Here is a 27,186-nt window from a genome sequence, read left to right on the forward strand (position 1 = left end):
ATAAACAAGCCAATCCAAAACTCAGGTGGGCCACACCATGTAATTTTAAGGCTTTTATATAGGAATGATTTTATATGGCATGGACCACCTGATCTTTGGTCACCAAGGAGAACATGAGAGGGTACTCATGATGGACGGATCAGATGTCATGCACACATCACGGTGCAATCATACATCACATTAGAGAAAATACTTAGTACATTATTATCACTTCAATATCCAAACCGACTCTTGGCGTGATCACTCAAAAAGACTAAAAAGACAGAGATTCTATTCCAATATTGCAATTTGAATGGATTGTATTCTAACTTTTACTGTTTGTAAAATTCTCATGAATAGGGACGCTTATGAGGGAAAGGGCTCCATGACTGGGAGTCCGAAGGAGAGAGACACGGGAGAAAGAAATGTCTGCTTTTTCTAGGCTTACATGGCCCCATAACGGAATATAATACATGGATACAAAGTATAGAATGATCAATGAAGCATGATTATAAGAACATAGATTATTTATAGTGGTATCAAGAACATGAACGAGTCGGATCAATCTAAGGATGCAATCTGGGGCTGTAAACCGACCATCATGCCATACTATGGTATGGTGCCGCGCGCCACAAGGTGGGACAGGCTAGGATTTTTGCCAAAATCTTTTTGAGGAGAAATCTGAGCCGTTCTTCTAATAATCATGTTTTCCAATTTTCAAAAATATTTTTATCATCTTTAAAAATGTCTTTTGCATATCTTTTAAATACTCGAAATTGTCAGCTTCTTACCTCATATATGTAGATATAGATATTTAAGAGGAACGGATACAAAGTACACTCACTCAAACATGGGAGCTAGGCATACATGTGTTAAATCTGAGCTGCTCATCAAATATATTGCATTGCTTACTCAATTTCATGATGAAGGGGGCCACATGTTTGTAGAATTGGGGCCATTGCTGTTGCAAAAATATTGATTTTAATAAAAAATATCTAGCTCAATGGGAGAACTATATCAGAATATTATTTTGGACCATGGTATTGACACAGTGGTGGTCGGGTGATGATGGCACTGATCTTGCACACGTGTGCCTTGTTTGAACATGGAAGGAGAGTGCATTTATAAGTAGCAGTTCTCTTACTACTATGAAGGAAAGGTGGGCCTATGATCAGATAGAAGTGCACAATTTTTCACTGATGGTCATCGACCCTAATTTTCACAAGTATGCATCGGCAGATGTGGCTCATGTGTACCAAATCCGGATTGCTTTTGTTTTGTACATGTGAAGTTTGTACTTTGGTGATCCAAACCATTGATATGTGGCCCATGTAATGGAAGGGACACCAACCAAAAATCTCCTACCACATTTATGTGGATGGAAGACTTCATGTGGAATATGGGATCCATGCCGTTCATCAGGTGTGCCATCGTATGTTTGGACTAGGGGCGCCCTAAAATCAACACTCGGAATTGTACGGGGGAGGTGGGACCACACCATGGGAAAAGCTATAATTATATGAATTATATATTTTTAGCATTGATGTTTTTATCACTATATATAGAATAAATATAATTGGAATGGATCATTTTGAAGAGACTTCTTGGAGATCTTTGTATCTTATAGTATTGAAGTAGGAAAAGTTTAATGTAAAAGACAGTGGGGCCTGGCTTTTTTGAATTACTTATAGAATTAGAATATTGTCAACGCCAATAGATAAGTTAAGATAGATTAATCCCTACGCTACTTACTTGTGTACATATTAACTGGATCTATAAAAACAAATTGATTGGAATTAGCTTATACTTACTATGTTTATTGCACTTATCTTTAGACTTCAAATGACCTTGACGGATGATTAATCAAATACTTTGATTTACTAATATGTGAGTTTTTTTAGTGGATTATTATGAGTTGGATGGTAAACTAAATATCTTTAAGGAATAGGATTCTCAACAAATGATCTATGACCCTTATTTGAATAATTAATCAACATGGCCAACTAAACTAGCTTTCATAAATTGTATTGATCAAACAATTAATTTTGGATTAGTCCTATGTATTATCTGTAAAATTTGATCAATTATAGCCGTGGTATATGATGAACAGTATGACAGTTGGATTTAACTTGGTAAGCCGAAGGATATATGCATGATAATATGCGATAGGTGTTGAAAACATGTGCCATTAATTTATGCTAAAAAGGGATCTTCAATAGGATCGACAGCCTGGTTGATATTATTGAGAAAATCTCATAAATCCTATTTGTTCGCTGGATAGTTTTTTGGGGATATTCGATCCTATTGAGAGGTCGTCGATGCCACTCGATCCTATTAAAAGTTTCACAGACAGAATTGTGTGATTTTGCGCAAGTGCGGGTTTTTTTTCTAATTTTGAAGGAGTCTATATATTAGTGGCTTGTAATCACGAATTATAGTAACATAAGGAGAGCCAAAACATGTGTAGGATTTTGAGATGAGGAAGCTAGGGTTTTCTACTCTAGGGATTCATCTTGAGAGACGATACCTTGATTGTAAGTTGATTCTATCTCTTGTAACTCCATTTTCATAGTGGATATTGTCGCTTTGTGCAATGGTTTTTTCTCAAAAAGGTTTTTCTACATAAATCATTATATTCTTTATGATTGTTCATATTTTTTGTTTATCTATTTTCTTATTTGATTCACTTTACAGTTGCTTCCTCGCCTAATGTAAAGGTGACTGCGTGCAACAAGTGGTATTAGAGCGTAGGCTATTATGTTGGGGTTTTACATCTAATCTTAAACATGGCTTCTAAATGATCGAATGTTAAATACAAGATAGATAAATTTATGAAAAATAATAATTTTAAATTATGGAGATTGAAGATAAAAGCCCTCTTGATTTAGGAAGAGCTGCAGCAGGCACTCCTTGGTAAAGCGAGATATATTGAAGCTATGAAAGATGAGGATTGGGAATACTTAAATCAAAAGGCAATGAGCACAACTCAATTGTTCTTTACTGATAATGTCCTATATAATGTGATTAATGAGATGACTACCTCATGTTTACGAGTGAAGTTGGAGAGTATCTATATGATAAAATCACTCTTAAATTGCCCATATTTGAAGAAACTTCTGTTTACTCTAAAGATGACAGAAGCGTCGGATCTCAATGAATACATTAGTGCCTTCAACCAATTAATTTGTAAACTAATGAATATGAAGGTGAAGATCAACGAAGAAAATTAAGTCATGATCTTATTGGTAGCCCTTTTAAATTCTTATGAGAATTTAGTGAATACTTTGTGCCAAGGTAGAAATACGAATATGGAGGTAAAGATCAACAAAGAAAATCAAGTCATGATCTTATTGGCATCCCTTTCGTATTCCTACGAGAATTTAGTCGATACTTTGTGCCAATGTAGAGATACCTTGGACCTAGATACTGTTATTTCATTGTTTCAGTCGAAGCAATTAAGAAAGAAAAATGGTGGGTAGGTACATCTACCAATGCATTGTTTACTATGGGAAGAGCGTCTGAGTGAGAGAAAGGAAAATCATGATCGAGGTCCAAATCAAATGGCAAAGGGAAGTTGAAATGTTGGAATTGTGGAAGAATATGTCACATGAAAAAGGACTGCACAAACCTTAAAAATCATAAAGATGAGAAATCAAATACTTCTCCCTAAGAAGTCAATTCAACGAAATCCAATGAGGAGGTCAGTGACTATGATATATTGTCTGTGTCTAAGGTTGGACACTTGCATAACGAGTGGATTTTGGATACTAGGGCATCGTATCACATGTGTCTCACCAGAGTTGGTTCACCATGTACAATAAGTATGATGGTGGCTTAGTACTTATGGACAACAATCATGCCTGTAAGATGGTTGGAATTGGTTCGATTCACATACGAATGTTCGACATGGTGGAGTGTATATTGGCATATGTGAGGCACGTTCCTAAATTAAAAATGAATATAATACCTTTAGGAGTGCTTGATGTTCTTAGATCCAATTTCTCTTGCCACGACAGTGTCCTAAATGTTTCTAAAGGGTCACTCACTGTAATGAAGGCACACAAAAGCAGAAATATTTACAGGTTGATTGGTAGCACTAGATCAGGTAGAGTTGCAACGACAGTAGAAGACTCCACATTAGCACATTTGTGGCATGCATGCCTAAGCCATATGAACGAATGTAGTATGAATGTACTATTTGATCGTGGTTTAATTCCCGCCTTTAAGAATTTTGATATAAATGTATGTGAGCACTGCATATACGGTAAACATTCAAATTTGTCTTTTAAACTTGGAAAACATAATAATAAATGATTGCTTAGTTATATGCATTCTAATGTGTGGGAGTCATCGCCTGTTATTTTTGGAGGGAGATCCTCATTTTTTGTCACATTCATAGATAACTACTCTATAAAGGTGTGGGTTTACTTTTTAAAACGTAAATCCGATGTTTTCACCACTTTTAAGCAATGAAAGGCTATGATTGAAAAACAATTATGGTGGAAACTGAAAGTTCTTAGGACTAATAATGGTGAAGATTCACTTCTATAGAATTTAATCAAATTTATAAAGATAATGGAATTGTACGACATAACATAGCGAGGCATACACCAGAGAAGAATGGCATGGTAGAATATATGAATCAGATTCTCTTAGAGATAGCCCGAAGCATGTTAAGTAATGATGGATTAGGTAAGGAGTTATGGACTGAGGCCATTAACACGACTTGTTATTTAGTAAATTGGTCTCCATTTATACTAATAGATTGTAAAATTTCAAAAAAAGTGTGGAGTGGCCATGAAGTTGACTACTCGGGGCTACATGTGTTTGGTTTTAATGCTTACTCTTACGTACCATCAGCTGAGAGAGATAAGTTAGATCAAAAGGGTTAACAAGTGTACTTTTGTTAGCTATGGTGATTATGTAAAAGAATAGATGCCGCGTGACCGAATCATACAGAAGATCATAATTAGTCGTGACGTTAAGTTTGACGAAAGTTTTTTATTTTAGAAAGATGAACGCAAGAAAAATGATTAAAAAAATTTTATTAATGTTAAAATAAGCAAAGGTTAAGCACCTATAGAAGCCGAGCAGTATGAAGAGGTATAGGAGCAGGTAGAGCAACTACTTGTTAAAAGAAATCCATTGAGAAATCACAGAATACTGTTGCGATATAAGGATGACTCAAATGCTGCGTTTGCCCTCATTACGGATGAGAATGATCCATTTACCTTCGAGAAAGCATTAGATAACGATGATGCTAAGAAATGAATGACGGCAATACACGATAAGATAGACTCATTGTATAAGAACAAGACTTGGGAGCTAGAGAAGCTTCCCATTAGTTGGAAAGTGATTAGATGCACGTTGATCTTAGGAAAAAACAGAATAGATATAAGGCTAAATTGGTTGTGAAGGGTTTTATACAGAAGGAGGGTGTCGATTTCAGTGAATTTTTCGCGTCTGTGATCAAGCAAGTATCTATCGGTTTTATGTTGGCTATGGTTACCCAATAAAATCTTAAACTGGAATAATTTGATGTGAAGATTGCTTTCATACATGGAGAATTGGAAAAGCAAATTTACATGAAACAACAAGAGGATTCGAGGTGAAGAGAGCAGAAAATAAAGTTTGCAAGTTGAAGATGTCGTTATACAGCTTAAAAGAGGTGCCTAGATGGTGGTATAAGAAGTTTGATTCCTTCATGGTTATTAAACAGTTTACCAGAAGTGAATTCAATCAATATATCTATTTCATATTATTAAATTATGGGGAATTCATTTTCAAATTCTAAAATAACCTAAAAATAATAATAATAACATAATAAAAATAATAAATTTTGACTAAAAACTCACATTTAATCCTTAAAACAACCTATTTTTGAAATAACATTCATAAGGCAATCTTATTTAGCATTGGTCAAGACGTAGAGCTCTTTAATATACTTCCAACAATATATTTATATACAAAATCATAACAGGTGGTAACGTTATGGTTGTCGGAAACTATAATACATACTTAACTCTTAGTAATCTACGGTATGGTATTTTCTTTTGATCCTAACCATTAATGAGGATAACTTTGACTTTATCCTACATTACTTGGTCAACATTCCTGAGTGATTAGATAAATATATTACATTGGTTGGTTGCATTTTATGCAACCTTCAAAGATTATCTTAAAAAGGTTTTTCTATAACAAAGAAAGTAGATGACATTTGCTACAAGTTCATAAATATAAAAGAGTAGTTTAAGAAGTTCCACTGAGTTTTATGCCTTAAAAAAAGTTCATTTGGCACATGGAGTAAAAACCCTAGAATGAAAATGTTACGGGACAGTAAGAAAACAAAAAAAATAATAATAATAATAATAAGCGTTGTATTGATCATCCTCCTCTTCCAACTGTGGTTGAAAGTATATTTTTTTACAATTTTATTAATTCATGCACATGTAGAAGTAAATCCAATTTGATATTATTTTGCTTTCATTGTACATAAACTCTCTCACCTTTGCCACGGCATTGGCACCTTCCAGAAAATGTTCAAATTCCTAGATGTAGTATGTTAAATGCCTCTCAAGGTAGATTTCTATTAGAGGTTGATCCACCATGAACATTTCTAAGATGATCTAAACATACAAATCTATCTATGGGGCTACTATTATGCTGGTATCCACATTCAATCTATCCATCATGTGTGTTTCTAAATGTTCTCTTCAGCACAAAAAAATAATAATAATAATAATAAATAAAAATAAAAATTACTGTTGATCAAAAACTTAGATGAGTTGCACCGTAAGGAATATATAGTTGGAATAAAGATAGCCATTATTAAAAATCCTCTAAATTGTCTGTGGGTCCAACATGTTTTTACATACCATCTAATCCATTTTGAAAATGCATTCAACCATGATTAATGTACACCCTAAAAATAGGCTATTCCAAAACTGAGGTGACCATATCACGTGATTTTAGAGGACTTAAACATGATTTCACCTGTTGTGGCCCACTTGAGTCCTGAGATCTCAGGAGAATAAGGAGCAGCACACATGGTGAACAGATTTGGATGTCATTCAAGCATCACGCTGCCCCCCACCTAGATTTGTAGGCCAAGGGAGCCGAATTGGTGAGACCCAGGCCTCACCAAAGATGGTGCGGCCCTTACTGTGGGGCCCACCTGGATGTATCTATTCTGTATCCATGCCGTCTATCCGTTTTTCCAGAGCATTTTAGGACATGAGTCCAAAAATGAAGAAGATCTACACCTCAGGTGGACCATACTCTAGGAAACAGTGATGATTAAACACCCTACCATTACAAACTTCTTAGGGTAAACATTAATGTTTCTGTAGTGTTTATTTGCCATCCAATCCCTTGATAAGCTCATGTAATCCTGGGATGAAGGGAAAAACAAATATCACCCTGATCCAAAACTTATGCAGCCCATTAATGGCCAATCACCACTGTTTCCTATGGTATGGTCCACCTGATAATTGGATCTGCTTCATTTTTTGGATCGTACATTAAAATGTTCTGAAAAAAAAGGATGGACGACGTGGATAAAGAATAGATACATCAAGGTGGGCCCCACGGTAAGGGCCGCACCATCTTGGGTGAGGCCGGGGTCTCCCCTAATCTACTCCCGTAGGCCAAGCTTCTCCTAGAAACGTTCACATTGGATCCAGATTCTTTGATTACGACTTTTAGCATATGTGCAGGGGGTGATTGGTTGCACCAAATATCATGAAATTCATGATATTTGATGCAACCAAACGCAGGATTAGCCGTTGATCTCGAAAATTAGTAGCAGCCGTGAAAAACGGTCGCTGATTGCCTAGCGACGCTGCCGGTAGCGACTGGCCAACCATGATGTATGTATTCTATCTACGCCGTCCGTCCATTTTTCCAGATCATTTTAGCACATGATCCCAAAAATTAGGCAGATCCAAATCACAGCTGCACCACATGAATGGCCACCATTAAAATTTTCTTGGGGGCACAAAAGTTTTGGATTAACCTAATAGTTTCGTTTTCCATTCATCCATGTCTCTGACCTAATTAACACATTGGCAAATAAACATTACAGTCGGCCGTAGGAAGTTTTTAATGGTGGGAGTTCAATCACCACTATTTTCCTGTGATGTGGTCCATCTGAAATTTGGATCCGCATCATTTTTGGTTTCATACCATAAAATGATCAGGAAAAATGGATGGACGGCATGGATAAAGAACGTAAATCATACGGTGGGGCGTACATAAAAATGTCGAAAAACCCTGTTGACAGTAGGTGTGGGGACATGATCACGAGACAAATACCTGATTTTCCGTTGATTCCTTGCCTACGTAACGCGGCGCTGCTCACCAACCTTTGACTACAATGCGCCGGGACCTATCTAATCCCACTCACATCAAAGGCCGAAAATGACAAAACAGTCGGTCGGTGCTTTCTTTCCACCGGAGATGATGGATGATATGACATAGTGTTTGAACTGTCGACCATCCACGTCGGACGCGGATTTCTTGCGAAAGCCTTTATAGCGGGAACTTCGTGCGCATGGATGTTGGGTGGGGTCCACCGACATGTTTTTGATAAATCCAATCCGTCCATCCGTTTTTCAAGATCATTTAAGGACTTGATATCAAAAATTAGATGTATGTGGAACTAAATTGGGACACACGAGAGGAAACAGTGATCATTCAGTGAGCACCGTTGAAGCATTCTTATGCCCAAAAATTTATTGTATCAGTCTATATTATTGGTTTTTTCACTTCATCCCATTGACAATGACCTTCTAAAGGGTTTAGATAACATATAAACATCAAGGTGGAGACTGGGAAGATTTCAACGGTAGAAATTTCTTTCCCTAATTTTCCCTCTCGTGTGACCCACTTGAGTTTTTTATCCGCCTCATTTTTTGTCACACGCCCTAAAATGAGATCTCAAAACGGATGGACGGAATGGATTTCTCACATACATTGTAGTGGGCCCCACCCAGATCCTTGCGCAGGAACTTCCTGCGAAAGGCTTTCGCAGGAAATCCGCGTCCGTACTAGACGGAAGCGGATCGCGTACGGAAACGGATTGGCTACTCACCCTGCCACCAGTCCCGTGGCTGGTGGTCAGTGTTCTGTGGGCCCCACCATGACGTATGTGCTTCATCCATTCCGTTCATTCATTTTTATAGATCATTTTAGTTTTTGATAAAAAATGATAAGAGTGTAAATCTTAGGTGGACCGCACCAAACGAAAAAATAGTGATTGGATATCTACCGTTAAAATCGTCCTAAGGCTCACTGTACTTTTTATTTGACATCCAATATGTTGATTAGGTCATACAGATCCAGATCCAGATGAAGGGAAAAAACAAAGATCAGCTTGATCCAAAACTTTTATGGCCCCAAAAAGTTTTTAATGGTCAAAATTCATTCAACACTGTTTCCTCTAATGTGGTCCACTTGAGATTGGGATATACTTTTTTTTTCTATCATGGAATAAAATGATCTAGAAAAATAGATGGACGGCATGGATGAAACACATACATCATGGTGGGGCCCACAGAGCACCGACCATCAGCCATTGGCTGGTGGCAGGGGGAGTAGCCAATCCGTTTCCGATCAGAACCGTCTATCTAGTAGTCCGTACCATGGATAGCGTATGGCTTGCTAATTGGATAATCCTGTCCATCTGTTTTTCTCACCATTAAATATGTTATTTTTACCGTCCATTTGAAGGACACTGATCAGATGTTCCATTATTAGCTATTTTTAGTCAAGGACCACCTATGGCAGGCACACAAGATGCACGGTCCGGATCTACTGATTACCCTGCCACGTGTGTAGTGGAAGGCTCTATAATATCATGGCTGAGATGGGTCTGTCACATCAATGATGCCTAAAAATCCATCGTTAAGGAAGCAAAATTAAAATTCAAATAGCATATGTCGTCTTGTTTTTTATTTCTTTGTCACTTGTTGATGGCTACCACATGTTACGTGCATGAAGCGACCATTTCATACTCGCGTTTTCAGTTCTGATAGGTGGGGTCCACGTTCCAGTAATCCAGACCATTTCATACTCAGGTTTTCAGTTCTGATAGGTGGGGTCCACGTTCCAGTAATCCAGACCATTTCATACTCAGGTTTTCAGTTCTGATAGGTGGGGTCCACGTTCCAGTACTCCAGACCATCAGTTGGGCAGTCTTTTGATACTTGCCCGTGAATCTCCTACATGGGATGATCGTGATCTTTTTAGTTGTGGGCTACAAACAGACGGTTAAGATGAGAAATACAGGAACGGTTCATATTCAACTACTGAACTTCCCAATGTTAGCGGCTAAGATATTCCCAAAACCTAAATTTTTGGCACCTGGTCCATCTAGGGGTGTCAATGGTTTGGATTTTAGACGGGTTAGCATCAGCCCGAGCACAAACTGGTGCAGGTTGGTACCATAAATCGCCCCCCTGGTTCAGCCCCGACTCAGGCAAGTCGAACCAACCTTACCCAAACGTGTTTGAGATGAGTCACTGAGTCCGCATTAAGTTCTTCCTTAAAAGTTAGGTTGCAAAATTCTCAGAATTTTCATTTCTCTTTGACTATCATAATTCAAATATGGCTCTATTATTTTTGTGCCATGACATATTCATGATTTGTCCATGTGGACCTTGTACTAGTGGGCCATTAGCATCATTATATGAATTAAACCCTAATCTCACCCCTATAGCACTGAGCTGGCCCATCATTCACAGGCCAAATGTTCTAAAATTGGGATTTGCCTACTCGGACTAGTGAGTTTCATCTCATAGCTAGATGTTAAAACTCCCAACTTCAGGGGCTTATTTGTTTGCTGTCCATAAAATGGATTTTGTTAGGATTTTGACCCGTTTAAAATATCAGGTTAGGTTTTAAAAACCAGGGTTGGTCAGACCATCAGTTTCTACCAAGTGGGGCCCTTGGGTGGGTGACCCAGATCATTGAATAGTTCATATGGACCATGTCCCAAAAAAGCAGTGTTGAATGGTCCACAGCAGTCCAAAGCAATGGATGGTCCAAACATCGCTGCATTTTCTACTATTCAGATTGTTTTTTGATATTTTGAAACGGTATATCATGGCCCCTACTGTGCCCACATCCATCCAATGCATTGCACACGATGGTCATGCAATAATACCCATTATCTGAGGCCCAGTTTGGATGTACCACCCAAACTAGCATTTTGCACTAGCAATAGTTCTAACTTCAGGAGGCACCTGCACTGGCCATCCAACAACACACATGGACTGAAGACTGCAACTCAAACCGAGTCAAGTTTTGACTCGGCCAACTCACCCATATTTTCAATGCTGACCCATGGTGCCAAAACAGTTCACGCTCGACTGAGTCTCGCTCATCAATCCACAAAGATTACGAACCACCGTTCATCGCTTTCTCTGAAGACCAGACATGCAAAGAAAAACAATGGGTGGCTATAAGAACTGCCAACAGCCCACATTCAACATTTGCATGACCCAGCTGATGAGTGGACCAGCCCTTCGTGCCACCCATCTACATGGTGGCCCCTACCACAGCCAAAGGTGAACAAACAATGCAATACTGAAGAGAAGTTGACATTTCCAGGCAGTAAATTAGATCATGAGATGAATAGGATGGCCGAACACCATGAACAAAAATAAATCAAGAGGATTATTTTCTTTCTATATAATACAGATGGCCACAAGTATCGCTTAGAGCCTTCTCTCTTCATCCAAGATGCGTTTCTGGAAATCAGTCACCATCAGAGGCAGCCCTTTTCTTAGGGAGACCTTGGGTTCCCAATTCAGCAGCTCCTTCGCTTTGGTGATATCCGGTTTCCTCATATGAGGATCGTCCGCAGTGTTTGGTTTGAACTCAATGGTCGCGCTAGAATCTATCGTGTCTTTCACCACCTGTATAGAAATAGGGAGTATTGTTTAAGCTTTAACTAAAGCTACCTTTGGATGCACAATGAGAAGTTGCTCAAATCACAGTTATGTCTCTTTCAAGTCTGACATGTTTCGGGTGAAGGATTTGCAGTGGGGATTTGTGAAATCCACGGATTTCAAATCTCCACTGTTTTGTTGGGGATTTCCCAAAACCATACCTCATAGATCTATGGATTATCCAAATCCCCTAGAAAACTAAAGACTTGGCAAATTCACAAAATAACTCTCTTAAAAGCAATAAAGGTTATTTCCTTGCAATAAATGTCCTACCATTGCAATAAATACTCCCCCAATCCATGGATTAATAGGTTGATTCCCAAACAATGGACTTTGGGATTTTTGCCAAATCCAAAATTTGATGCAAATTAATGAATTGGACCAAGTCCATGAGTTTACTAAATTCAAATTCTCTATCCTTGCTTGTACACGTGGCATATCAGTGCAAATGGTGGGCCCGTCTTGCTTGTACACATGGCATGCAAGTCCAAATGGTGGGACCATCTTGCTTGTACATGCAGCATGTAAGTGCAAATGGTGGCCCTGCTTTGCTTGTGCATGCTGGCACAGCCACTTGTGGACCACACAGACATGTATGGACCCCACCTTGGATGTGTAGCCTAGGCAACTTTGACCCTTTTCAAAGTAAAGACAGCAAAATAGTCATTTACGAAAAGGGCAGACCTTAAAATGAATAAAAGGAATAGATGTATTTGTCATTCGAGAACAAACCTCAGCTAGCTCTAACATGGTGAATTCACCGGGGTTCCCCAAGTTAAAAGGTCCAACGTGGTCGCTTTCCATTAGTGCTACCAATCCATCAACCTGTTGTTCACACAGAAAAGGAGAAGTCAATGTGCACGTCCTCTTTATCATTGCTTTGAAATTCAATTTCAAGAACCAGAAAAAAGCTGCTATCAGCCAAAATCTTGGTGAGCTTGAACTCGGTTTTCTCCATATGGAACCTAGGCAACATTCGAATGCTAAACAAGAACAAGCACCTATCATACTCAAGTGAAGCTAAACTAAAAGAACAACCCTTGGACAACAAACTACTTTGACCATTACACCACATGATTAAGGCATAGCTTTAAAACCACCAAACCAAAAAACAAAATATATTGATGGGAACATCTCGCGCACACGCACGCCCCCCTTACACACATACGCAAGGAGGAGGGCCCCACCTTCGATCTGGATCGATGACAACATCCATGGAGGGGTTCCTAGTTAGAGGACTGTGTTTTGGTTCCTTGGGGTGAACCCGATCATCATGTGGATTCCATCATTGGATCTCATGATCGTGGCCCACTACCCCAGGTGACCTAGGATTTTGAGTTTTACTTATTACCGTTATTAGGAACATCATGAACGGTTTAGACTGCATTGATTAGTTGTTATTTTTTATTACTTCGTCTTTAAGTAATAGTATGCACACATAGCGCGGCTTTTTGGGTATAGGTTTTTCTTACAAATAGGCAACCCCTTGTAGGGTTTTTTTCATTGAAGATGATTAATAAAATTCTGCGTTTTCCTGCTTTTCTAATTCTCCGAGTTGTGGAAACTTAATTGGGTGCAAAACTCTCCCTTCTTTGAGGGCTAACTACCATTCTGCGAAGCCACACCCATCCCAAATTGTCCTCATCTCGTACTCTCCATATTCCTTATCTCCTACAGTCATCCCCTCATCAAATCCACCCACATTTGCAACTAATCTTTTCCCTACAGCAGATTTTCAGAATCTGGCCCTACAGGAGGGTTGAAACTTCGGCGAAGCACCGTGTTAAAACCGATCATCCGTTTGGCCTGAAATTTGAAGGAAAGGTGGCCCATCCCTGGCTGATCAGGCCCTAGCTGGCCGATTTCATATTCGTGGGCCCCACACACATAAGGGCCGCCATCCACGCACGTGCGTCAGGCCGGTTTGCTGTCCACATGTGTGGGCTAGTCACAGGTTTCCTCTTGTCTCTATTTCATTCCTCTTTTGCTTTGTTTCTATAACTCTAACCCTAGATCATCTCAAATCCCCAAGTTCTATTCCACTTTTGAAACCCTAGGTTTTCCCAAATTGAAACGTGGAATCCCTTGGATTGAGAAATAATCCTTTGCATGTGTGGATGAATCTATTATCCTTTAAGTATTGTTTGGTCTATAATTTTTAATTGATTCAGCCCTAACATGTGTAGGCTTGGACCCTCATAGGTTCCCCTTGTTAAATGCTTGACTTTATATAGGATGTGGAATTATTGTAATTGTTTCTAAATTATTATGATCTAAAACCCGAAATCTAGCATGCCATATCTAATTTTCATGTCCTGCATCACAAATAGTCCTAGAACTCAGCAACTCAACTCAAAACTCGGCCAAGTCAATTCAAGTTGACGAGATGTCAAGCACATGTCACTAGAAAATTCGCTCAAGACTAACTCAGATCCAAATTAACAAGACTCGTCGAATCATATCAATGTGACTCGTGGTGACTCAAGCCAAGGCACTCACCCGGTCAATTACTTTTTAAACGTTAAAATAGGCCAATGAATTCTCAAACTCAGAACCTTCCACACCCTCTGCCATTGATCTAAATATCGGTATCGTATATGCTGATACGACCATATCGAATCCATATTAGCATGAGATGATACACGATACGGGCCTATATTGGCCCAATACGGAGCTAATACAGGCCAATACACTCACAAAAGCCCAATTTTGATTCTTTTTCTTTTTCTTTTTTTCAAAATTACACTCATGTCTCCTCTTCTTCTTCTTTTTTTTTCATTTAAACCATGAAGGAAGCTTTAAAACTTATTTTATGCTAGATGTATACCTATTTTTAGGATCAAGACAAATGATTTGAATCAAATTTCACAAATCGAAGCGAAATGGACCATTATGGAAAAAATCAGAAAGAATAGTAAATATTTACTTTCTTTTTGATATTTTCATCTTCTTCTTCTTCTTTTTTTTCAATGTAATGGGCCCTAATTCACCAAATCATGCTTGATTTGTGTACAATCAGTGTTTGAAATATCGGTATCGCATTACATATCGCACTTTTTAGGATACGGATACGTATCAGTTATCGCATGGGATATATCAGTTATATCTCATAAGGTATCATTGTTGTTGGAAACATAGGGAAACATTGGGAAATTAGTTGAATTTTTCAATGAAACTTCAGTGATTGTTAAAAAAGACATCAATATACACTATAAATCAAAACATTACGAAAAACAAGTTCACATAATAGGTTTTCCTTGTATGGAGTCATAATCTATGCGTTGTCTAACTGAATTGATGCAATTATATTTAAAGTCTATTCATATAATTTATAACTGTAAGAAGACGTGGAAGCACAAGCAATACATTCGAAGCAAAAGAAGAATAACTAGATCAGGTTACATACATGTTTGATTTTATGTTTCGACGACACAAAGATTGCAACCGATTTGCGAGAAATTTTTTATTTTTTATTTTTTTTTTTCAATTTTCAGCAACTCGACCCATCTCCTCTAAATCTCGAAATCAAAGTTCCCAATCCATGATTTTTCATGCAAAATATGAAAAATTATGGATTTGTAACAATTTGACACTGATTTAACATGATTTACAAATTTTTTTTAAAAAGTATCGAAAATTGAAAATGCTCACCTGATCGAACATGTGGGATATATCCCACTACTTGTGTGTTTCGTATCGCACAAGTGGGATACAAGATATATTGGCCAATATCGTCAATATTTAAAACATTGTATACAATTAGGGCCCGTCTAGATGATCTTTAACAAGTCAAGCTGACAAACAACATTCTCATCAAAAAATGGTCCGATGCACCAACATATGCATGTCCAAAATACCAAAAAATAATAATAATAATAATAAATTCTTGAATATCTTATTATTCTCTTTTATTCCTGATATTTTCCTTAATTCTTCAGCTTGAATATTTTTTTTTTAGACTGATATGGGCCGATATGGTCCCAATATGGATCAATACCGATATGCGACACCCATATCATATCGTTTTTTTGGCCAGGCTGATATGCTCCTTGAGACTGATATTCAGAATCATGTTCTCTGCCCTATGAAAACAAAAAAGGTCCCTGTGCCCTTCACCATCCTCCCTCCTGAGCTGTTTCACCGTATTCCAAAAGCTTATAATGGCTGATTAATTAATTATAGCTCTACCGGTTCTCTATTGTTGTTCCCAATACTCATAGGAACTAAGGCATTTCTTAGCTCCTCTCAATAATGCAAACATATCATGAAACATTCTTGGAAGGACTGCAAGGATATTTCATGACAATCCAATGTGAACCATAACTTCTCTGTATGTGACTAAAAGGCATACGAACAGCATCAGTTTGTGATAAACGCGAGTTAAATAGAAAATGTTTGTCCACCAATAACAATGACCAAAAACAACTACCGATTTTTAGATTTACTTCAGAATTATTGGTTTCTAATGCTGGAATCTGCATTCTGCACATAGAGAGAATAGTTCTTAAAAAGAAACTCTAGAGAATTTGTCACCCCTTTTTTCCATAAGTTATTACCGGTGACTCGCTTTTTGTAAACATGGCCACATGTAAGAGATCCGAACCAATCATCAGGTACGACCAACCTTGAATGGGCCATATCTCGAAATTAAAGTGATGGAGAATATCAAGTTATCAACCCCTGGCTTGGAAGATCTTTTAGGAAAACTGTGGATAGCCAAAGAACTAATATTGTTATCCATTTTCTTTCCCCAAATTTCTTCCAATAGAACAGGATTGTCCAACGGGCATGATATTTTAGATATGGCCCATCCACGGTATCTGATAATTGGTTTAGATCCTCTAAAGGTTTCCCTTTTTTTCTTTTCTTCTTCTTTTTTTTTTTTTTTTTCTTTTTTTCTTTTTGGATCCTCTACTGTATTTGAGACATTTCCCTGATGATTCATTTGGAACCTCTATATGTTACCACGTAGACGTGTCTACCATCAGTTAAAAATAAGAGTCAATAATAACTTGAGCAGAGAAGTGACAAAACTCTGATCTAGCTCATTCTTGATTACCAAGACAAACGTCCCAAATTCAGTTGGATAAAATTACCAAGGTTTTTTATGCTGCTCACAAAAGGCTCGGTAAAAGAAATGACAAAAATGACAACTAAAAAATAATAATAATAAGTCAAAGTGTGCCCATGAATTATGCAAACTTCCATCATTAAATATAAAGATTATTTGGTGGTAATCAGCAGTGGCTAGACATACAATTAATCATTAACCATGGGATTGAAGAAAGGGATTCTATCACAATAGTGGGAACTGAGCAAGGTATGCCATTTTTGGGAAAGATGGTGAGCCCACAACACATTCTCAATCATAAAGTCTTAAAAGAAAGAGTAAAGTACCAGATCAGAAACAAATTGAAAGCTTCGGGTTTGTTTTCCATCACCATAAACTGTCAAAGGCTGTTTACGGAGGGCCTGTAACACAGATATCTCAGCATGATTAGAACACCAACATCTTTGTAACTCTAGTCCATTCCAACTTGAATGCGTTATGAAAGCCACAAACCATTGTTCTGCAATTTAACTAAAGAGGAAGCAAACCTGAGCAACAAAGTTACTGACAACACGCCCATCATCTATACACATACGAGGCCCGTATGTATTGAAAATGCGAGCAATACGCACCTGTAAATATCACAACATCAGATGAATTCCATGTAGGATTTTTATTTTTTATTTTATTATTATTTAAAAAAAAAAAAAAAAAAAAAAAAAAAAAAAAAAGAAGGTATGAATATGCAGGTTACAAATATTTATATATGTATGAAAGAAAAAGATTTGAAATGAAATATAAAAAATAAAATAAAAATGCATGGCTTTCGGGTTCAGAACACGAGCTCATATCACCTTCTAACTCTAAGACTGCACATCTCTCCAAATTTACTCTTCAAGCTTATAGAATATCTAGAAAGACCAGAAAAAATAGCAGGTCTCACTGATTCAAACATGATTGAACAGCAGAAATGGCAATATTTCTACTAAGATAAAGGATGTAAAAAACATTCAATGATTTCAGCATGTAATTTGCACTCATAGTTTGGAAGTAGGATATTAAGTCTTGTTAACTTACCAAGGATAGGGCCTTAGAAATGGGATCTGTAAAGCAAACTCTAAATAGCTGGGACATGACTATTATGATGAGGAAAATGACAGCAACGAACCAATCAGAGGATGCTATGACATGGAGAAACAGAGCCCCTGTACATGAGCTCTTAGCGACCATCATCCATTGGTCCGAGGAAATCTCAGCCCATAGAAGAATCCACTGGGTTAGATTATTCAGCATCCCTCGTCATGCCTGTTTTTCTGAAACATCGATGGAAATCAGCGAATGCTATGGGCATCAGGGTGTCCTGTATCCGTTACAATATAGCCATATTGGCTGATACGTAACGGTAACGGCCGGCACCGTTACTCGATACAGGTTCGAAACGGGAACACCTCCACCTCCCCCCCCCCCCCCTCCCCCCAAAATTCTCTTCTATTCCCCGATACTTCCTCTTCTTTCTTCTTTCTCTTCTTCTTCTTCTTCTTCTTCTCCTCTCTCTCTCTCTCTCTCTCTCTCTCTCTCACTCTCCCTCTCTTCGTTCCCTCTTTTCTTTTCGGTTTCCCTCTCTTTTCTATTTCATTTCCGGCATCGAAAATGGAATGGACCACGTGGCTGTGAGCTGCAGCCCTGCTGCGGCTGCGGCCACAGTTCTCTCTCTCTCTCTCTCTCTCTCTCTCTCTCTCTCTCTCTCTCTCTCTCTCTCTCTCTCTCTCCCTCTTCTTTCCCTCTTTTCTTTTCGGTTTCCCTCTCTCTTGTTTTTCATTTCCAGCATCAAAAACGCTTTTTTTTTAATTTTTTTTATTTTTTGTGTTCTGGAGTGCACGTTGAACAGTGCACTTGCACTGTTTTGTTACACAGTCTACTATAATGTTTATTTTCCATCTAACCTGTTAATTGGGTCACACTGACGTGGATGAAGGCAAAACACACATGTCAGCTTGATCTAAAACTTTTGTAGCCCCCAATAAATTTTAATGGTGGACGTTTAATTATTGTTGTTTCTTACGGTGCGGTCCACCTAAGCTTTAGATCTGCCTCATTTTTGGGCTCATGCCCTAAAATTATTTGGCAAAATGGATGGACGGTGTGGATATAACACATTCATCATGGTGGGACCCAAAAAACTTTGACACTCGTGTGCTACACTTCACAATCCGAGTCCCGCCTAATTCGGGCCCTTAAAAAATTGTACACGAGACATGTATTAACTTAAAATTTACCAATTAAATTATGAACTATAGTTGCTAACTCACAATGCCAAAATCAAATTGTTTGAATAGTTATAATTGTTAATTTGTGGGCGCTTATTTTTTAAAATAGGTCCTTTTGATTTTTTTCATGATTCACTATCCAATATAAGTCCATCAATTCATAAGTGGTATAATGCCAATAAATTGCATAAATTTGAGGCTGATTTGGGGTATGGATTGGTCCCCCAAGTCAACCCCAAATTGGAAACGCCATCTACCTGAATTTAATTTCATTTTTTTAAAGAACTATTGGGAGAAATGATATTAAATTGTTAAGTATATAAATTATATATTTAGAAAATTAAATATATGAATTTTGTAGTTTAATTCAGGTCATCTGGTTCATAAATTCATCAGACAGTCCGATACAACTTCTCACCAAAGAGTAGACCGTTACACAACCATAAATATGTTCCAATTTATAAATGAATGCATATTGGGAATGCTTAGAATATTCCGGATTTAATCCATATTTTTTGCACCGTTGCGGGCTGTTACTCCCCCGTATCTCCATTACACCCCCGTATACATATCGGTATCGGAGAGCACCGTTACGCCAACCGATATCGATATGGGATACCTTGATGGGCATGGTGGTGGAGAATGACCATGTATCAGTCATAGGGAGAGGGATCAACTTTGCCGAAGCAAAAATCTATATCAGCAATGAAGAGATCTTGAAGAAATCCATCTTGATCTCTATTCTAAACAATAGTTTCACAGTCACCACGCCAAAATGGTGCCCATTGTATCACAAAACGCTTTCCAATCCCGATTGCGAAAGGTCTCTAATCCGCTAAAATATCTCCCTGGCTTCACCTACCCACTTGCAAAAGTATACAGATGTCGCTCCCTATAAAAGCAAATCTCTCATTGGGGGATACATCTGATGATGCTGGTAATATCACCATTTCACGAAATGCTCAAAATCCAATGATAAATAAAAGAACATTACATTTGGGGACTGACTCAAAATCCCTGGCCGCAGCTTCTCTCTCTCTCTCTCTCTCTCTCTCTCTCTCTCTCTCTCTCTCTCTTTTTCGGTTTCCCTCTCTTTTCTTTTTCATTTCCAGCATCGAAAACGGAATGGACTGCGTGGCTGTGAGCTGCGGCCCTGCTGCGGCTGCGGCCACAGTTCTTCTTCTTCTTCTCTCTCTCTCTCTCTTCTTTACCTCTTTTCTTTTCGGTTTCCCTCTCTCTCTCTTGTTTTTCATTTCCAGCATCAAAAACGCTTTTTTTTAAAATTTTTTTATTTTTTGTGTTCTGCGGTGCACGCTGAACAGTGCACTTGCACTGTTTTGTTACACGGTCTGCTATAATGTTTATTTTCCATCTAACCTGTTAATTGGGTCACACTGACGTGGATGAAGGGAAAACACACATGTCAGCTTGATCTAAAACTTTTGTAGCCCCCAATAAATTTTTAATGGTGGACGTTTAATTATTGTTGTTTCTTATGCTGCGGTCCACCTAAGCTTTAGATCTGCCTCATTTTTGGGCTCATGCCCTAAAATTATTTGGCAAAATGGATGGACGGTGTGGATATAACACATTCATCATGGTGGGGCCCAAAAAACTTTGACACTCGTGTGCTACACTTCACAATCCGAGTCCCGCCTAATTCGGGCCCTTAAAAAATTGTACACGAGACATGTATTAACTTAAAATTTACCAATTAAATTATGAACTATAGTTGCTAACTCACAATGCCAAAATCAAATTGTTTGAATAGTTATAATTGTTAATTTGTGGACGCTTATTTTTTAAAATAGGGCCTTTTGATTTTTTTCATGATTCACTATCCAATATATGTCCATCAATTCATAAGTGGTATAATGCCAATAAATTGCATGAATTTGAGGCTGATTTGGGGTATGGATTGGTCCCCCAAGTCAAACCCAAATTGGCAACGCCATCTACTTGAATTTAATTTCATTTTTTTAAAGAACTATTGGGAGAAATGATATCAAATTGTTAAGTATATAAATTATATATTTAGAAAATTAAATATATGAATTTTGTAGTTAAATTCAGGTTATCTGGTTCATAAATTCGTTAGACAGTCCGATACAACTCACCAAAGAGTAGACCGTTACGCCACCATAAACATGTTCCAATTTATACATGAATGCATATTTAGAATGCTTAGAATATTCCGAATTTAATCCATATTTTTTTGGCAAAAAAAAAAAAATTACGCCCGTATCTCCATTACACCCCCGTATCCATATCGGTATCGAAGAGCACCGTTACACCAACCGATACCGATACGGGATACCTTGATGGGCATGGTGGTGGAGAATGACCATGTATCAGTCATAGGGAGAGGGATCAACTTTGCCGAAGCAAAAATCTATATCAACAATGAAGAGATCTTGAAGAAATCCATCTTGATCTCTTTTCTAAACAATAGTTTCACAGTCACCACGCTAAAATGGTGCCCATTGTATCACAAAACGCTTTCCAATCCCGATTGCGAAAGGTCTCTAATCCGCTAAAATATCTCCCTGGCTTCACCTACCCACCTGCAAAAGTAAACAGATGTCGCTCCCTATGAAAGCAAATCTCTCATTAGGGGATACATCTGATGATGCTAGTGATATCACCATATCACGAAATGCTAAAAATCCCATGATAAATAAAAGAACATTACATTTGGGGACTGACTCAAAATCCCTGGCCGCAGCTTCTCTCTCTCTCTCTCTCTCTCTCTCTCACTCTCCCTCTCTTCGTTCCCTCTTTTCTTTTCGGTTTCCCTCTCTTTTCTATTTCATTTCCTACATTAACCAAACTTGCATTCTTCTTTACTTATTGCATTAACCAAACTTGCTCTTCTTCTTCTTCTTCTTCTTCTCTCTCTCTCTCTCTCTCTCTCTCTCTCTCTCTCTCTCTCTCTTCTTTCCCTCTTTTCTTTTCGGTTTCCCCCTCTCTTGTTTTTCATTTCCAGCATAAAAAATGCTTCTTCTTTTTTTTTAAATTTTTTGTGTTCTGCGGTGCACGCTGAATAGTGTACTTGCACTGTTTTGTTACACGGTCTGCTATAATGTTTATTTTCCATCTAACCTGTTAATTGGGTCACACTGACGTGGATGAAGGGAAAACACACATGTCAGCTTGATCTAAAACTTTTGTAGCGCCCAATAAATTTTTAATGGTGGACATTTAATTATTGGTGTTTCTTATGCTGCGGTCCACCTAAGCTTTAGATCTGCCTCATTTTTGGGCTCATGCCCTAAAATTATTTGGCAAAATGGATGGACGGTGTGGATATAACACATTCATCATGGTGGGGCCCAAAAAACTTTGACACTCGTGTGCTACACTTCACAATCCGAGTCCCGCCTAATTCGGGCCCTTAAAAAATTGTACACGAGACATGTATTAACTTAAAATTTACCAATTAAATTATTAACTATAGTTGCTAACTCACAATGCCAAAATCAAATTGTTTGAATAGTTATAATTGTTAATTTGTGGACGCTTATTTTTTAAAATAGGGCCTTTTGATTTTTTTTCATAATTCACTATCCAATATATGTCCATCAATTCATAAGTGGTATAATGCCAATAAATTGCATGAATTTGAGACTGATTTGGGGTATGGATTGGTCCTCCAAGTCAAACCCAAATTGGCAACCCCATCTACCTGAATTTAATTTCATTTCTTTAAAGAACTATTGGGAGAAATGATATCAAATTGTTAAGTATATAAATTATATATTTAGAAAATTAAATATATGAATTTTGTAGTTAAATTCAGGTTATCTAGATCTTAAATTCGTCAGACAGTCCGATACAACTTCTCACCAAAGAGTAGATCGTTACACAACCATAAACATGTTCCAATTTATAAATGAATGCATATTTGGAATGCTTAGAATATTCCGGATTTAATCCATATTTTTTTGGCAAAAAATAAAAATAAAATTGCACTGTTGCGGGCTGTTACTCCCCCGTATCTCCATTACACCCCCGTATCCATATCGATATCGGAGAACACCGTTACGCCAACCGATACCGATACGGGATACCTTGATGGGCATGGTGGTGGAGAATGACCCTGTATCAGTCATAAGGAGAGGGATCAACTTCGCCGAAGCAAAAATCTATATTAGCAATGAAGAGATCTTGAAGAAATCCATCTTGATCTCTGTTCTAAACAATAGTTTCATAGTCACCACGCCAAAATGGTGCCCATTGTATCACAAAACGCTTTCCAATCCCGATTGCGAGAGGTCTCTAATCCGCTAAAATATCTCCCTAGCTTCACCTACCCACCTGCAAAAGTAAACAGATGTTGCTCCCTATGAAAGCAAATCTCTTATTAGGGGATACATCTGATGATGCTGGTAATATCACCATATCACGAAATGCTCAAAATCCCATGATAAATAAAAGAACATTACATTTGGGGACTGACTCAAAATCCCTGGCCGCAGCTTCTCTCTCTCTCTCTCTCTCTCTCTCTCTCTCTCTCTCTCTCTCTCGCTTCTTTTCTTTTGGTGGTGATGATGATGAGAGTGCCCCACGTATGCTTCTTTACTTATTGCATTAACCAAACTTGCTCTTCTTCTTCTTCTTCTTCTTCTTCTCTCTCTCTCTCTCTCTCTCTCTCTCTCTCTCTCTCTCTCTCTCTCTCTCTCTCTTCTTTCCCTCTTTTCTTTTCGGTTTCCCTCTCTCTTCTTTTTCATTTCCAGCGTCGAAATCGGAATGGACTGCGTGGCTGTTTTTTTTTGTGTTCTGCGGTGCACACTGAACGGTGCATTTGCACTGTTTTGTTACACGGTCCGCTATAATGTTTATTTTCCATCTAACCTGTTAATTGGGTCACACTGACGTGGATGAAGGGAAAACACACATGTCAGCTTGATCTAAAACTTTTGTAGCCCCCAATAAATTTTTAATGGTGGACGTTTAATTATTGTTGTTTCTTATGGTGCGGTCCACCTAAGCTTTAGATCTGCCTCATTTTTGGGCTCATGCCCTAAAATTATTTGGCAAAATGGATGGACGGTGTGGATATAACACATTCATCATGGTGGGGCCCAAAAAACTTTGACACTCGTGTGCTACACTTCACAATCCGAGTCCCGCCTAATTCGGGCCCTTAAAAAATTGTACACGAGACATGTATTAACTTAAAATTTACCAATTAAATTATGAACTATAGTTGCTAACTCACAATGCCAAAATCAAATTGTTTGAATAGTTATAATTGTTAATTTGTGGATGCTTATTTTTTAAAATAGGGCCTTTTGATTTTTTTCATGATTCACTATCCAATATATGTCCATCAATTCATAAGTGGTATAATGCCAATAAATTGCATGAATTTGAGGCTGATTTGGGGTATGGATTGGTCCTCCAAGTCAAACCCAAATTGCCAACGCCATCTACTTGAATTTAATTTCATTTTTTAAAGAACTATTGGGAGAAATGATATCAAATTATTAAGTATATAAATTATATATTTAGAAAATTAAATATATGAATTTTGTAGTTAAATTCAGGTTATCTAGTTCATAAATTCATCAGACAGTCTGATACAACTTCTCACCAAAGAGTAGACCGTTACACAACCATAAACATGTTCCAATTTATAAATGAATGCATATTTGGAATGCTTAGAATATTCCGGATTTAATCCATATTTTTTTGGCAAAAAATAAAAATAAAATTGCACCGTTGCGGGCTGTTACTCCCCCGTATCTCCATTACACCCCCGTATACATATCGGTATCGGAGAGCACCGTTACGCCAACCGATACCGATACGGGATACCTTGATGGGCATGGTGGTGGAGAATGACCATGTATCAGTCATAGGGAGAGGGATCAACTTTGCCGAAGCAAAAATCTATATCAGCAATGAAGAGATCTTGAAGAAATCCATCTTGATCTCTGTTCTAAACAATAGTTTCACAGTCACCACGCCAAAATGGTGCCCATTGTATCACAAAACGCTTTCCAATCCCGATTGCGAAAGGTCTCTAATCCGCTAAAATATCTCCCTGGCTTCACCTACCCACCTGCAAAAGTATAAAGATGTCGCTCCCTATGAAAGCAAATCTCTCATTGGGGTATACATCTGACGATGCTGGTAATATCACCATATCACGAAATGCTCAAAATCCCATGATAAATAAAAGAACATTACATTTGGGGACTGACTCAAAATCCCTGGCCGCAGCTTCTCTCTCTCTCTCTCTCTCTCTCTCTCTCTCTCTCTCTCTCTCTCTTTTTCTTGTCCTAATGATGTCATTGGCAAGAGCCATGTGTTGGACGCTTCCAGTTAAGGGTCTATTCAAGTTCTCCATGCATTCTTCTTCTTCTTCTTCTCTCTCTCTCTCTCTCTCTCTCTCTCTCTCTCTCTCTCTCTCTCTCTCTCTTCTTTCCCTCTTTTCTTTTCGGTTTCCCTCTCTCTTCTTTTTCATTTCCAGCGTCGAAATCGGAATGGACTGTGTGGCTGTTTTTTTTTTTTTGTGTTCTGCGGTGCACACTGAACGGTGCACTTGCACTGTTTTGTTACACGGTCTGCTATAATGTTTATTTTCCATCTAACCTGTTAATTGGGTCACACCGACGTGGATGAAGGGAAAACACACATGTCAGCTTGATCTAAAACTTTTGTAACCCCCAATAAATTTTAATGGTGGACGTTTAATTATTGTTGTTTCTTATGGTGTGGTCCACCTAAACTTTAGATCTGCCTCTTTTTTGGGCTCATGCCCTAAAATTATTTGGCAAAATGGATGGACGGTGTGGATATAACACATTCATCATGGCGGGGCCCAAAAAACTTTGACCCTTGTGTGCTACACTTCACAATCCGAGTCCTGCCTAATTCGAGGCCTTAAAAAATTGTACACGAGACATGTATTAACTTAAAATTTACTAATTAAATTATGAACTATAGTTGCTAACTCACAATGCCAAAATCAAAATGTTTAAATAGTTATAATTGTTAATTTGTGGACGCTTATTTTTTAAAATAGGGCCTTTTGATTTTTTTCATGATTCACTATCCAATATATGTCCATCAATTCATAAGTGGTATAATGCCAATAAATTGCATAAATTTGAGGCTGATTTGGGGTATGGATTGGTCCCCCAAGTCAACCCCAAATTGGAAACACCATCTACCTGAATTTAATTTCATTTTTTTAAAGAACTATTGGGAGAAATGATATCAAATTGTTAAGTATATAAATTATATATTTAGAAAATTAAATATATGAATTTTGTAGTTAAATTCAGGTCATCTGGTTCATAAATTCATCAGACAGTCCGATACAACTTCTCACCAAAGAGTAGACCGTTACACAACCATAAATATGTTCCAATTTATAAATGAATGCATATTGGGAATGCTTAGAATATTCCGGATTTAATCCATATTTTTTTGGCAAAAAATAAAAATAAAATTGCACCGTTGCGGGCTGTTACTCCCCCGTATCTCCATTACACCCCCGTATACATATCGGTATCGGAGAGCACCGTTACGCCAACCGATACCGATATGGGATACCTTGATGGTCATGGTGGTGGAGAATGACCATGTATCAGTCATAGGGAGAGGGATCAACTTTGCCGAAGCAAAAATCTATATCAGCAATGAAGAGATCTTGAAGAAATCCATCTTGATCTCTTTTCTAAACAATAGTTTCACAATCACCACACCAAAATGGTGCCCATTGTATCACAAAACGCTTTCCAATCCCGATTGCGAAAGGTCTCTAATCCGCTAAAATATCTCCCTGGCTTAACCTACCCACCTGCAAAAGTATACAGATGTCGCTCCCTATGAAAGCAAATCTCTCATTAGGGGATACATCTGATGATGCTAGTAATATCACTATATCACGAAATGCTGAAAATCCCATGATAAACAAAAGAACATT

The 27,186-nt window shown here is 37.9% G+C and overlaps 1 protein-coding gene across 2 annotated transcripts in view; it reads right to left on the reverse strand.

Annotated features, from left to right (window-relative positions):
- Positions 1–11,547: 11,547 nt before the first annotated feature.
- The window catches only part of LOC131253027 (UDP-glucuronic acid decarboxylase 1), a 42,275-nt gene continuing 26,636 nt past the window's right edge, over positions 11,548–27,186 (reverse strand). For both annotated transcript variants that reach the window (XM_058253858.1, XM_058253856.1), the window contains exons 4-7: positions 17,529–17,612; positions 17,328–17,402; positions 12,663–12,755; positions 11,548–11,897 (exon numbers count right to left, since the gene is read on the reverse strand). In XM_058253858.1, the coding sequence (XP_058109841.1) occupies positions 11,697–11,897; positions 12,663–12,755; positions 17,328–17,402; positions 17,529–17,612 (453 nt within the window). In that variant the 3' untranslated portion in view covers positions 11,548–11,696. The remainder of the gene's footprint in view (positions 11,898–12,662; positions 12,756–17,327; positions 17,403–17,528; positions 17,613–27,186) is intronic.

The sequence above is a fragment of the Magnolia sinica genome, chromosome 8, assembly GCF_029962835.1.
Source record: "Magnolia sinica isolate HGM2019 chromosome 8, MsV1, whole genome shotgun sequence".
NCBI classification, from domain to species: domain Eukaryota; kingdom Viridiplantae; phylum Streptophyta; class Magnoliopsida; order Magnoliales; family Magnoliaceae; genus Magnolia; species Magnolia sinica.